General features: G+C 42.9%; 1 protein-coding gene across 1 annotated transcript in view; it reads right to left on the reverse strand.

Moving 5' to 3' along the window:
* Positions 1-13,818, reverse strand: part of PHF20 (PHD finger protein 20) — a 167,948-nt gene that overhangs the window by 86,955 nt on the left and 67,175 nt on the right. Inside the window, exons 5-6 of the mRNA XM_034787648.1 lie at positions 9,060-9,447; positions 8,391-8,498 (exon numbers count right to left, since the gene is read on the reverse strand). Of these exons, the coding sequence (XP_034643539.1) occupies positions 8,391-8,498; positions 9,060-9,447 (496 nt within the window). The remainder of the gene's footprint in view (positions 1-8,390; positions 8,499-9,059; positions 9,448-13,818) is intronic.

Consider the following 13,818-nt stretch of genomic DNA (forward strand, 5'->3'; position numbering starts at 1 on the left):
GAAGTACTACTGGTTATGTGGTTAACACCTGCGGATCACTTATGCCTCTACCTCCAATAACTGGAGTTCTGATTACTAAACAGGTAAGTAACTTCCCATTCTCCTTTGAGTGATTGTCCATATGCATATTCCACTGCTGGCGACTCCTAAGCAGTGATCTTATGTAATGTAGGTGGGAGCTTGAAGTCTTTTGGAGAATAAAGATTGCAGCACTCTCCTCAATTAAGTGATGGCGACTAGAAACGGTTTTCATTTACATATGCAAGACGGAACCTTTTGGTAACTGTTCAAAGGGTGCTCTCGTTAAAGCCAAGAGAGCTAGACTTAGGGCTAGACAACACCTTAATCAGGCCTTTGAGGAACTTGATCACAGTTGGTTAGGAGAAGATTGTACGGCTGTCTATAGGTGCATGATGGGCTGAAATCACCACCAAATGTACTTTGACTGAATTCAAGGATAAATTACTTTGTTTTATCTCCTGTGCGTAATTCAGAATTCAAGAGATCAAGCAGTGATGAGGGGTGATGGACTTCCACTGGCGCAAGTGAGAAAACCTGGTCCATTTCTCCAGGTAAGTTTCCCTCGTAATGTCCTTCCTGCTATTTATGAAGAATGAGCCTAAGAACCCCTCAGAGCCAACAGGCAAAAAGTTCACTGTTCTGCCAGCAACTCCTGTCAGGCCAAACTCATTACACCAACCGACCACACTGCTGTGATATATTTATCTATAAAGAATGTCATGTAAGGTATCAAATGAAAGTTGCTGACACACTGATCATTAATATAATTGTGAAGGGTATGTATTAACACTACAGGAGAAATTATGTATACCTACTAATATTAAACTTTAAAGTCTGTAACCAAAGGAAGAAATAGGTTCCTTCCATGCAGGCAAGTAGGCAGGCAGGCAGAGTTATCTCTCTGTTAAATGTAAATTAAGCACAGCAAGCCAAAAAAAAAAAAAAAAAAAAAAAAAAAAAAAAAAAAGGGAGCTACATTTCCATGTCAAGTCAACCAGAAACGGAAGTTGGCAGGGGTGTGTGAATTCAATATGGCGCCAGCACACTGAAGAACAAACAACAGGAAAGCATTTCAAAGGTCTACTGAAGTATAACAGGGGGTGCCAGAACAACACCTCATTATTCATTTCATGGAGGAACACCATTAGCAGAGGGGGATGACTTGTGAACGAATAAATCCTGGATTCACTGAAAATCAGCAAGTCTGCAGAAAGACTGAGTGAGAGAAACTGCTTTAGACAAAAGTTGGTGATGTGACATTTTAGTCTCCAGAAAGGGGCTTTTTACTTTAGTTTTATTTGTAACCATGTGTTTTATTTTTACTCTATACTCACTTGAATATCTGTGAATCTTTTCTCTTTATACATATGTTTTCACCATAAGAACATAAGAGCGGAAGTACTGGGTCAGACCAAAGGTCCATCTAGCCCAATATCCTGTCTTCCAACAGCGGCCAATGCTAGGTGCCCCAGAGGGAATGAACTGAACAGGTAATCATCAAGTGATCCATCCCGTCACCCATTCCAAGTTTCTGGCAAACAGAGGCTAAGGACACCATCCCCCCTGCCCATCCCGATTATCCCCTAGCTACTGAACTTATCTAGCAAAAAGAACAGGAGTACTTGTGGCACCTTACAGCTCTTTTGAACCCTGTTATAGTCTTGACTTTCACAACATCTTCTAATAAGGAGTTCCACAGGTTGTGGGGGGGGGGGGGGGAAATACTTCCTTTTCTTTGTTTTAATCCTGCTGCCTATTAATTTCATTTGGTGACCCCTAGTTCATTTGGTGACCACATAAATAGATTACAGTGCTGTATTATTATAAAGGACCTGATCCTGAGCAGTAACCTTCCAGCTGTGTACACACTGTCTCTTGGGGAACAGCTTACCTGGTAATCACTGAGTGTGTCCAGTGACAGGGTCTGGATGCTACCGGGAACTCTCTTCAAAGGGGCTTTGGGGACTGAGGTGCACCTAATGTTAACCTGCGAAGCAAAATAGGATTGGCAGAGTCCTGAGGAGAGTGAGTAGTTGAAAGGCTGGCAGTGTACAAGAGCTGACAAAAAGCTATCACAGGATGTACTCCCTCGTACTGGAGACAAGGGACCCACAATCCTGGGTGCCCAAGAAAGTGTCACATGAGGATATTCCTGACTGAAGAGAAGCAGGCATACTTTACAGTCAACAACCATCCAACCTCCATGCCCTCAGATAAAGGTATCTCCGATCCACATGTAGGATTTCCCCCTTGATTTGTGATATCAGAGATCGGGAAACAAAGGTGAGGTTTTGGGCTGGGAAGCTGACAGGTTCAGGATGTCCAGGAACCAAAGCTGCCACAGCCATACCAGGTCTACAAGGATCAGCTTGGCTGAATCCTGTCTTATCTTGCAGAGCACTCTGGAGACCATGGGAATTAGTGGACAGGCATAAATCAGAGCTCCCAACCACAGGATCAGGAAAGTATAGGCTATGGAGCCTGGGTTCACTCATCCCCTGGAACAAAACATCCAACTTTTCCTGTTATCTCATTTTGCATGCAGGTCTATCCAGGTTTAGCATCAGTCTGAAAATATGTCCCAAAAGATAGAATCTTTGATCTCCCACTTGTGTTTGGTAGACAAGGCCCTTCCATTTTCACTTTTTGTTTTGTTTAAAATTTCTGGGGAAATTTATCAGTGTTTATTTCAAAAATTAAGAAACAGGTGAAAATTGGTGCAAAAATTTAACTTCAGTTTTCTGAATACATGTCAGGGTTAATACTGGGGAACTGGAAGACAGAAAATAAAGGACAAAAAGAAAATAAGAGTACTTCTAGCCTGGCTCCCCTTTCTGGACCAGGAGATAGTGGCTGGGTAACTTGGGTGACCCAGGTTACCCAGCTCTCCTTCTGGAGTGGGCTGGGAAGCAAGGTGGTCATCTCCTCACACTACCTTCCTCTACCTCTTCCAGGCCCACTCCAGAAAGAGAGATAGCAGCTAGGTTATCTGGTTACCAACTTGCCATCTCGCCTTCCGGAGCAGAGAGCTGGGTCTAGGGAGTTCTGCACTTCTCTTTTTAGGACTTGAGCAGTGACATACACACTCATGTGTAAGTGTGTGTATCTTCTACTACAGTGCCTTACTTTAATAAATGGTCTTGGATTTACATTTAGATTAATTTAGTAACAATGAACAATGTAATATAATGATCTCTCACATAACTGGTATTTTCATGTACACAAGTGGTCTAAAATTCAGGTGAAATACTGGTAAATACCAAATAACTTTTATAAAACCTGAGATTTTTCTGGTTAAAAACAGTAAAACACAAAAACTAAGGGCCTTGCTGGTACAGCAGTGTCTGCTGAGATTGCCCACTACAGTATTCTGTAGATCAGGTAGATGTATGACCGAAAGAGAAACACAATGTGTGATGCACTAGTTCCATAGTCTGATGGCTTCCTGGCAGAGCTGGTAGGATCTTACCCCACCCTGCCTGTTGATGTAGAACATGGTGGTCGTATCGTCCTCTATTACCTGGGCTAATCACACTGTGATGTACTGAAGGAAGGACTCGTAAGCCATGCATCCATCTCAGCATTCCAAGAGACTGATATAGTTTCTTGCCTCTCTGGGTCCAGAGAGAAGCAAGAATGTATATCAATCTCTTGGAAAGGTTTCTCATGTGTGCTCCCCTGCCTTGAGCAAAGTGTCTATAGCTATAATCCTGGATCGGAGGGGAGGATGGGAGTAGATCCAATACAGGCATTCACAGGGTTCTTCCAGGACAGACTGTACTACAATACTGTGGGAGGAGGAGGGTAAGAGGGGCATATCCAAGTGATGCCTGGAAGGGCATACGAGAGCCTGAACCAGACCTGAACGCAGTGAAGGTAAAGTCTGGCACATGGCATCATAAAAGGTACAGGAGACCATGTGTCCTAACGTGGCAAGGCACATTCTTATTTATGTGGGTTTGGTTCTAGCTGTAGGATAAGGGATGACAGGTTCTTGAATCTGTCCTGGAGAAGATAAGCCACTGATTTGGTGGAGTCTAGAACTTCTCCAAATTACTTTATATTTTAGAGAGGAGGCAAGCTGGATTTCTGCATGTTGACTTTCAGTCCTATCTAAGTTGTGGAACAGACAGGGCATCAGGTGGATGGATTACGAGACCTGTTAAGGAAGATCTGCTTCATATCAGACAGCTGTCAAGGTATGGGTATATGAAAATGTTCCATCTTTCTTAGATATGGTGCTACTACTATTGCAAGCACCTTGGTAAATACCTTCAGTGAAGCCTGGAGTCCAAAGGGTATAATGTAGTATTGTTTGTGGTCATCATCCACCATTAACTGGTGCTTCCTTCAAACGGGATACCTACTGTCGCCTACACCTCACAGGGGATGCCTCCTGAAAGCAGGACAAACGCCATCGTGATCCTTGTCACTGATCTGGTAGCAGTGTCTGCTGCATCCAGAGCTGCTTGTAGGCTCACCTTAGCCACAAGATCATCTTCTGAGACTCTTCCCAAATTCTCCCCCTCAGCTCTGAGGGAAGTTTGTCACAAAGGCCTGTATTCTTTCATAATTCCTAAAATCACAGCAGGCCAGCAGGATTTGGTAAATGGTAATCCTTAATTGAAGGCTCACCAACGAGTACACTTTTCAACTCAATAAATCTAGTTTCTCTGGATCCTTGTCTCTGGGTGTTGATTTATACTGATGGGATTTTTCATTGGCCTTCATTACGAACAAAGGTGGCGGCATTGGAAGTACATGAGAGAACTGAGCCCCTTTGGGTGGAACCTGATATTTTGTCCCTTTTACAAGAGGCAGGAGCTACTGTGGATTGGTGTTTTTGACAACACTTTCACTGGGTCCAATCACCAGAATGGCAATTTTTCCTGGTGTGAAGGACCGGGGTATATGCACCAATTTGTAGGTCTGCTCCTGAACTTCTTCCATGGGGATTTGCAGAGTCTGCACAATCTTCTTAAGTTGTTCTTGGAATCCCCAAAAGTCATCAATTTGAGGACAGTCTGCGGGACACCAGCTTCATCAGGGATGATGACGACGGTACCACCAGAGCCAGTATATCACCTGGTAATGAGACCTAATCCAAGTCCTCCCCTTATTCTGGTGGGGAGTGGGGAGGTGCTGGCTCTGGCACACCTTATGAGGCCATGGTTGGTGGAAGTAATCTTGCAGACTGCTGGAGTCTATCCTGAGGCTCTGCCCTACTGTAGGAGAATCACGAGTCCCAATATGGCCAAATTGGAACCCACAGGCACTGTCCCGGTGGCCATTGTATGGGAAACCAGGGACCTTGTGGTGGAGTCTCCCAGTATCCTTCCCTGAAGGAATGTCCAGATCCCTTATATGAAGAGTTTAGGTCCCATCCAGATTCTCTGTTATCACCTGAAGCCTCACATGAGGTTGATGAGAATACTCCACATCCAAGAGAAGAGCTATGGCTCATGGAGTGAAGAGTTAGGCTAGCAGGGTAGCAGGAGAGAAGTTGTCAACATTGTTTTAGTGCATCAAATGGCAGCAAAGCAGATAAAAGAGGTGACCCTGGCTCCTGCATGATCAGCAAGTCTCTGTGCCATAAACTTCAGTGCCAGCTGATGCAGTGGTGTGGCCAGAAGTGGCACTAGGTCTACGAATACTGACCATGGTGCCAAGGCTGGCACCTTTCAACGCAAAGGTCTTGATGATGCCACAATCATATCATGGATTGCTATCTGTGCTAAGTCTCTCGAAGTGAGGTTTCAAAGGTTCTGATTTTGCTTAGTGTCAGCTCACTACCAGTTCCTATGGACCAATATGGAACTGAGCTTACACAAGAACTATACAGGACGGTGAAGTCTGAGAACAAATAGTGCTGATGGGAGTAAGAACAGGTGGGAGATCTCCCTGTAGGGCTACCCGCACACTCAGTCTTGCCCACTAATTTCTTGGTGGATCTGGATGAAGATGGGGCCCCCTCCGGATAAGGAGCCTGCACTTTCACTCTTTGGCTCCAAGAGAGGGGTGGGGGGCACCTCAAGAGCTAGGATCCGAAGCTGGTCTTATGAATTTAGTCATATAAGTACACTTCTCTGTTCTTTCTCTGTCCAGGCACTATACGACTTACAAATCAAGAATTTCCCAGATATATGCAATTCCCCTAGGCAATAAAGGCACTTAATGGGACCATCATAAATAGGCATTGCTTTATTGCATGCCAGACAGTACTTAAAGCCAGGAGACCTCATGAGGCCACTCTGTAACTTGGATACTTATCTACTAACATTACTTAAAACTAGAGAAAAGTGCCAATGGGCACATTATCTAAAGCAGGGATGGGGAACCTTTTTTCTATCAGGGGCCACTAACCCACAGAAAAAAAAAAAAAAAAAAAAAAATCAGTCGTGGGCCACACACACAGCCACGCACACAGGGGGTGGGTGGGTGCGCGTGCTCGAGGCTTCCCCCGCAGCGGAGTGAGCCGGTGCTCACAGCTCCAACCCCCACCGGGGGGGTGCGGAGGCTCGGTGCGTCCCCTAGACTCCGGGATGGGGCCAGAAATTAGGGGTTCAGGGTGCGGGAAAGGGCTCTGGGCTGGGGCAGGGGGGTGGGAGGGGATGAAGGCTTCGTCTGGGGGTGCGGGCTATGGAATGGGGCTGGGGATGAGGGGTTCGGGTGCAGGAGGGGGTTCCGGGCTGGAGCCATGAGATTTGGAGTGCAGTAGTGGGCTCAGGGCTGGGGCAGCAGTGGGGGAGGAGGTTTGGGGGACTTTGAGTTTGAGAGGGGACCCAGGGCTGGGGTAGCGGTGCGGGTGCAGGGTCTGGGAAGGAGTTAGGGTGCGGGAGAGGATTCCACTCTGGAACAGGGGGTTTGGGGTGCAGGTGGGGGTGCCAGAGTCTGGGAGGGAGTTAGGGTGTGGGAGGGGGTTCTGACCTGGGGCAGGGGGTTTGGGGTGTGGGCTTTGGCCAGGCAGTGCTTACCTCGGGCAGCTCCCGGGTGGTGGCACAGCAGGGCTAAGGCAGGCTCCCAGCTGCCAGAAGTGGCCTCCACGTCCAGCCCCTAGGCGGAGAGGCCAGGGGGCTCTGCGCAGTGCCCGTGCCCACAGGCACCACCCCCCGCAGCTCCCATTGACCACAGTTTCTGGCCAAAAGGAGCTGCGCAGCCAGCGCTGGGGGCGGGGGCAGCGTGCGGAGCTTCCCTGATCACCTCAGCTCCTAGTGGCTGCAGGGACATGCCGGTCACTTCCAGAAACTGTGCAGAGCCAACTGGACTTTTAACAGTCTGGCAACCACAGCTTCCCCCCGCAGCAGGGCAAGCCAGCTTTCGCGGCTCCAGCCCTGTGGGCGGGCACCAAGTGTCGGGGCTTCCAGCCCGCAGCGTAGAGACTTGCCACGGGCCAGATGAAATGAAGCAGCAGGCCGGCCCCGGCCCACGGGCTGTAGGTTCATCACCCCCGATCTAAAGCAAACAAATAGCTAATAACTAACCATAAGACTAGCAAAAAGTTGCTCACAGTCACAGAGTCAGCAAGCTATTTCATTTCAAAGCTAAGAGGTTGTGAATAGAACTAAGTGGCAGTTGGTGCACTCCACTTTCCTATGCCCTTGATGCAGAACAAGAGTACCCTTGGGGCACATGTGCATCATATACTGCTCGCCAAAAGACTCCAAACTTGAGTACATGAGGAAAATGTGTACCATCATCAGCGGAATGTGCATGTGGACAATCATCCAAATAATCTAAAAAGAAATTGAGCTCCTTAAATCTTGTAGGGCATGTTAAAGTTCAGAGGGAATGGGATTACCGAGGTATTAGCAGAAGGCTCATTAATCTAGCATTCAAAGGCATAACAAGATCCAAGGGCTAGATGTTGAAACTACATAAATCCAGGTTAGAAATAAGGTGAAAATATATATTTTTTTAATAGTGAAGGTAAATTACCCAGTCGAACAACTTATCAAAGGATGTGATGGATTCGCCATACTTGAAATCTTTAAATCAGCATTGGAGGTCTTTTGAAAAGCTATCCTATAGTTAAAACCACAATTTATTGGGATAGATTCAGGAATCGCTGTGTGAAATTATATGGCCTCCACTACTTAAGAAGGTCCGATTTGAACACAATGATCCCTTCTAGTCTTAAAAAAAAAAAAAAAAAAAAATCTATGAAATCTTGCTTTCAAGATTTTGGTGGGGACTACTTACAATATTGCTACACTTCAATATCCGACGTAAATTATCTAGGGAATCTGTTGCAATGATAACACACATAGCATTTAGACCATCTAAAATTAAAATTCAAAGACAATATTATAGAAAGAACAATGTTATAAAATACCCTAAGTTACAAAAGTTGAAGTACTAAAAATACTCACACAAGCTTTTTTCAACCCTGATGCGTTTTGATGGAACTTCCCCTCCTTTAGGTATTTTCCGCCTTCTTAATTCCAATGTTATTGGCTGCAATGTTTGAGAACTTTGCTCTACAAATTTACGTAAAACCAGAGGAATGAGAGTTGACTAAATATACCATTAAAGTCAGTTAAAATCCTCAGATTTGTATATTTAAAAAAAATACAAACTCACTTTTTCAGAGCTTTATAAAAAACAATATTAGTATCTCTCTAATTCTGCAATTTTCTTTATTTCCTTTCCTCTTATTAGCTATTTTGGTAGATCATGACTGACTCTTTAGTAAACATATTCATTTTACCATATAATCCCATTTATAACATCACATATTGTCATGTTAGTTGCAGAGCTGATCTATAGACACTATCTCCTTAAAAATCATGTCTCTATTACTAAATTTTTAGACCTCTCTAAAATACAACCAAATATGTTATAGATTGTCATGACGAGAGGTTGAAGTGAATGAGCTAAAATAAGTGCTGTAAGAGCAACATTTATTTCCATGTACTTAGAACATAAAGAGCCCCATGCCCCAAATCAGAAAAGAATGCAGTGCTGAGCTGCTCAGCATCTCCCATTCCCTACAAGATTTTTTAGACTACTGCCTAAATACAAATATTTTAAGTACTAACCTGTTGGGGGTGTTATAGGTGGTCTACCACGTTTTCTTTTAGTTTCCTTTATGTTTTCTGGTAGACTCTTCACTCTGTCATTTTCAGATTTCTTCTCAATTTGTGTATCTACTGAATATTCCATATCATTTTCTGATATATTCTCTTTGTCTTCTTTCCCATTCTTAGGTATATTTTTTTCAGAGACCTTGCCTTTTTCTGAGATGACTATTATTTTTCCTTCTTTATCAGGTTGTTTAGATCTTTTTTCTGTCTTTAATGCCTTTTCATCCTTGTCCTTCTTAGCATTCTCTGTTGCTTTCCTCTGTTCTTTAAACTTCTCCCGTTTTTCAGGAGATGAAGGGATTTCATTACCTTTTTCTTTAGGCCTAGCATTACCCACAATATTCTAAAATAAAGAAAACACGAAGTGAAAAATGCATGATTCTTTGCATTTTGAAATTTCTTTATATTTAACATAAGAATTAAAAAAAAAACAAAAAAAAACCACCACACATGTAAGCAAAGGAACAGGGGTCCAGGTGTCATGTCAGTATAACCCACGAGTTAAAAATTTAAGATTATAGGCAGAGCACTACAGTAAAACCTGCCAAGAGTGACCACTCTTGGGAGTTAGCAAAAGTGCTCGCTTCTAAGAGGTGGTCTCTCTTCAAAGGCTTACTGTAAAATGGGCACTTTTACAAGGCACAGAAAAGCTACTAGTGTTACCAATGTTTCATGTTTAATTTTCATTACCTATTACACTGGTTTACAATTTTTGAGAAGTCGTGTGCTTCAGAGATAAAATGTGCTATTTATTATGTATTTTGATGTGCTGAATTCAAATATGACAATTAAAACAACTGATTGGCTACTGTTTCTAAGATATTTAAGTTTTTACATTTTATGTCTACGTATATTGTGTAGATAGTAGAGTTTTAATCAAATTGTAAACCTAGGTCTTTTCATGTGTTTATGGTTGCTTTACATGATAATATTTAACCTGTCCTGTTTATGTAACACTTTAAAAATCAGCAAAAGGGTTATAGAAATAAAATTTATTATGAAACAAAAGGCAAAAAACTATTATGTACATAGTTTAGTCCTATTCAGTGTCTACTCGGCGCTTCTTGGCTTGTCTCTTGTATTCATTAAATGGAGCATCTCTTGTCACTGTCCAGCAATAGTCTGCAAGCATTGATGGGCTCCATTTGCCCTGATAGCGTTTCTCCATTGTTGCAACGTCCTGGTGAAATTGCTCGCCGTGCTCATCGCTCACTGCTCCGCAGTCCGGTGGGAAAAAAATCTAGATGAGAGTGCAAAAAATGTATCTTTAGTGACATGTTGCAACAAAGGCTTTTGTATGCCTTGAGGAGGTTTTCCCACCAACAACCTGTAGTTGTCTGCCTTGTTGTTTCCGAGAAAATTTATTACCACTAACTGGAAGGCTTTCCATGCCGTCTTTTCCTTGCCACGTAGTGCATGGTCAAATGCATCATCTCGAAGAAGTTCACGAATCTGAGGACCAACAAAGACACCTTCCTTTATCTTAGCTTCACTTAACCTTGGAAATTTTCCACGGAGGTACTTGAAAGCTGCTTGTGTTTTGTCAATGGCCTTGACAAAGTTCTTCATCAGACCCAGCTTGATGTGTAAGGGTGGTAACAAAATCTTCCTTGAGTCAACAAGTGGTGGATGCTGAACACTTTTCCTCCCAGGCTCCAATGACTGTCAGAGGGGCCAATCTTTCTTGATGTAGTGGGAATCTCTTGCATGACTATCCCATTCGCAGAGAAAACAGCAGTACTTTGTGTATCCAGTCTGCAGACCAGGCAAGAGAGCAACAACCTTCAAATCGCCACAAAGCTGCCACTGATGTTGGTCATAGTTTATGCACTTCAAAAGTTTTTTCATGTTGTCATAGGTTTCCTTCATATGGACTGCATGACCAACTGGAATTGATGGCAAAACATTGCCATTATGCAGTAAAACAGCTTTAAGACTCGTCTTTGATGAATCAATGAACAGTCTCCACTCATCTGGATCGTGAACGATGTTGAGGGCTGCCATCACACCATCGATGATGTTGCAGGCTACAAGATCACCTTAGATGAAGAATGGGACAAGATCCTTTTGACGGTCACGGCTAACATCACCTGCCAGGAGATTCCACTGCTGTAGTCTGGAGCCCAATAGCTCTGGCTTACTCTTGGGTAGTTCCAAATCCCTGACAAGGTCATTCAGTTCACCTTGTGTTATGAGGTGTGGTTCAGAGGAGGAGGATGGGAGAAAATGTGGGTCCTGGGACATTGATGGTTCAGGACCAGAAGTTTCATCCTCTTCCTCGTCTGACTCAAGTGAGAATGATTCTGGTGCATCAGGAACCGGCAGTCCTTCTCCGTGGGGTACTGGGCGTATAGCTAATGTACAGTCCACTTTTTCTTCTTTGACACACCTTTCCCAACTGGAGGCACCATGCAGAAGTAACAATTGCTGGTATGATCTGTTGGCTCTCTCCAAATCATTGGCACTGCAAAAGGCATAGATTTCCTTTTCCTGTTCAACCACTGGCGAAGATTTGTTGCACAAGTGTTGCAGCATATGTGTGGGGCCCACCTCTTGTCCTGATCTCCAATTTTGCAGCCAAAATAAAGGTGATAGGCTTTCTTAACCATAGTGGTTTTACTGCGCTTTTGTGATACAAAAGTCACTTCACCACAAACGTAGCAGAAGTTATCTACACTGTTCACACAAGTACAAGGCATCTCTGCTCACTTTGGCTAAACAGAAATGTGTCCCTTTGCAAAATCAAACACTGACAAATAAGAGAGCACGACACTGTATGATTTCTAGAGCTGATATAGGGCAATTTGTTCAGCAGAGTGATGTAAGCTTTGTTATGATTGTATCATCCATGACTTCTAGGAATAACATGATGCAATTCATATCATGTATGAAGCAATACCAGCTTCAGATTGCATCATTCATTGTTTTGCCTAAAAAGCAAGTACTGTCCAAACCCAGTCATAGATTTATTCATAGATCCAGTCAAAGATGTATATTAGTCATTTCTGGTTTAAATTGAGATCCCTTCCCTTTATAACTCATTCATCCTCCGCTATTACTAAGTCAAGGGTCGTATATACTGACCCAATAGCATATCTTGAAAACTAGAGCCAATCAATAATTTTAAGCATCATTTTCGTTCTCAGTGACCCAGAATTTGTAAAGTTTGACTACATTTATTTCAGAAGCATTTTGGCTGTAGAGCAATGTTACATGAACATTATTACATATAGTATACAATATAGTACTGTATTTAAAAATCTCTTGGTGGGTTTATTAATACAGTAGAACAGTATGTGTTAATCAAAAGAGGTAATTCAGTACACTAATAAAAGTGCATATTCTCTACACTAAAACAAAAGAATTTTTACAATTACCTGTGTTATCAGAAAGTCTTGGTTTCAGTCTACAGTAGCTTGTATTTATTTGAAAATGTCACTTATTCTTGGCCTCTGTGACAGTAGGAGCATGTTTACCATTTCTTCTGCATCGTTGAATAGCTCTAAAAGTCGGTTATTGCCCTTTTGAATGGCAAATGCTTTCATGTTTTTAATCATATTCTTGGCTTCAGTCATAAAAATTATTCTTACCGGGGTTCAGAGGCACTATTGCTATCCCCTTCATCATCAGTTTGTGTGTTCATGTGAGAGTCATCACATGGCTTGAAATTTTCTAGTTTTGTAGCAGGCATTGACCTGTCAGTGACCTCGTCAGTTGTTGCAAGGTTCTCATCAAACTGGTACATCTTCTCAATCAGCACTCCCAAAAAGACTTTGCAACATGTTAACTGCCGAAAGAGGAAGCTCATGTTCATCTTCTAGATGAACATCTTCATTTGGTGAGTCTGCATTTAGCAAAGCATTTTTTGATGGTGCTTAGCTCAGTCTCACTCCATGCTCAATGAACCCAGTGTATTCACCGAAGAGTGAAACCCTTTTCAAATGCACTGGACCCAAGGAAGTTACACCAGATTCCATTAGATGAAGAATAAATTGAATTTGCCTGTTCCGAAAGTTCAGTTTTAGGGTTTCAATAACCCCAGCATCAATAGGCTGTTACACAGAGGTGCTTTTTGGGGGAAAAGAAGCAGAGTTTAATGTTTGAGTTTAACAAGGAGGCGGCATGGGACATTTTCCGTAAACAGAATTTTATGTCCTTGATAGTAGCAATCTGCAGTCAAATCTCTGTAATCATTTTTCAAAAAGCTCGGAGTTCATCCATGCTTTTTTGTTGAATTCATATTCTACAGGCAACTCTTTGATATTCAATTTGCCAAAGCCTCGTGGGCATTGGGATTTACCAGTCAGTACAGGCTTTTCTTTATCTCCATTCATGTTGGTGCATAATAAAGGGTGATTCTTTCTTTTGAATATTTCCCATTTACACATTGCTAGCCTTTGATATGGAGGGTTTTGCTAATGTTGCTGTCTTTAAAAAACAGCCCAGTTTCATCCATATTCTTGATTTCAGAGGGTTCATAATCCTGTATGACTTCAGCTAACTTTTGCTTCTAATCTGAAGCCACATCTTGATTAATGTCTCCATGCTCCCTGCATGCTATACCAAAGGCAAGGCTGTGACTCTTAAACAATTCAAGCCAGGCATTGCTGGCTTTAAACTCCGTTTTCCAACTCCTCTGTGAATTTCATGTCTTGCGCTTTTAGCATTGACCCAGACACATTTACATGATGAGCGACAGTGGTAAGTGATAAGT

This window comes from Trachemys scripta, chromosome 12 (assembly GCF_013100865.1).
Source record: "Trachemys scripta elegans isolate TJP31775 chromosome 12, CAS_Tse_1.0, whole genome shotgun sequence".
Classification (NCBI taxonomy): domain Eukaryota; kingdom Metazoa; phylum Chordata; order Testudines; family Emydidae; genus Trachemys; species Trachemys scripta.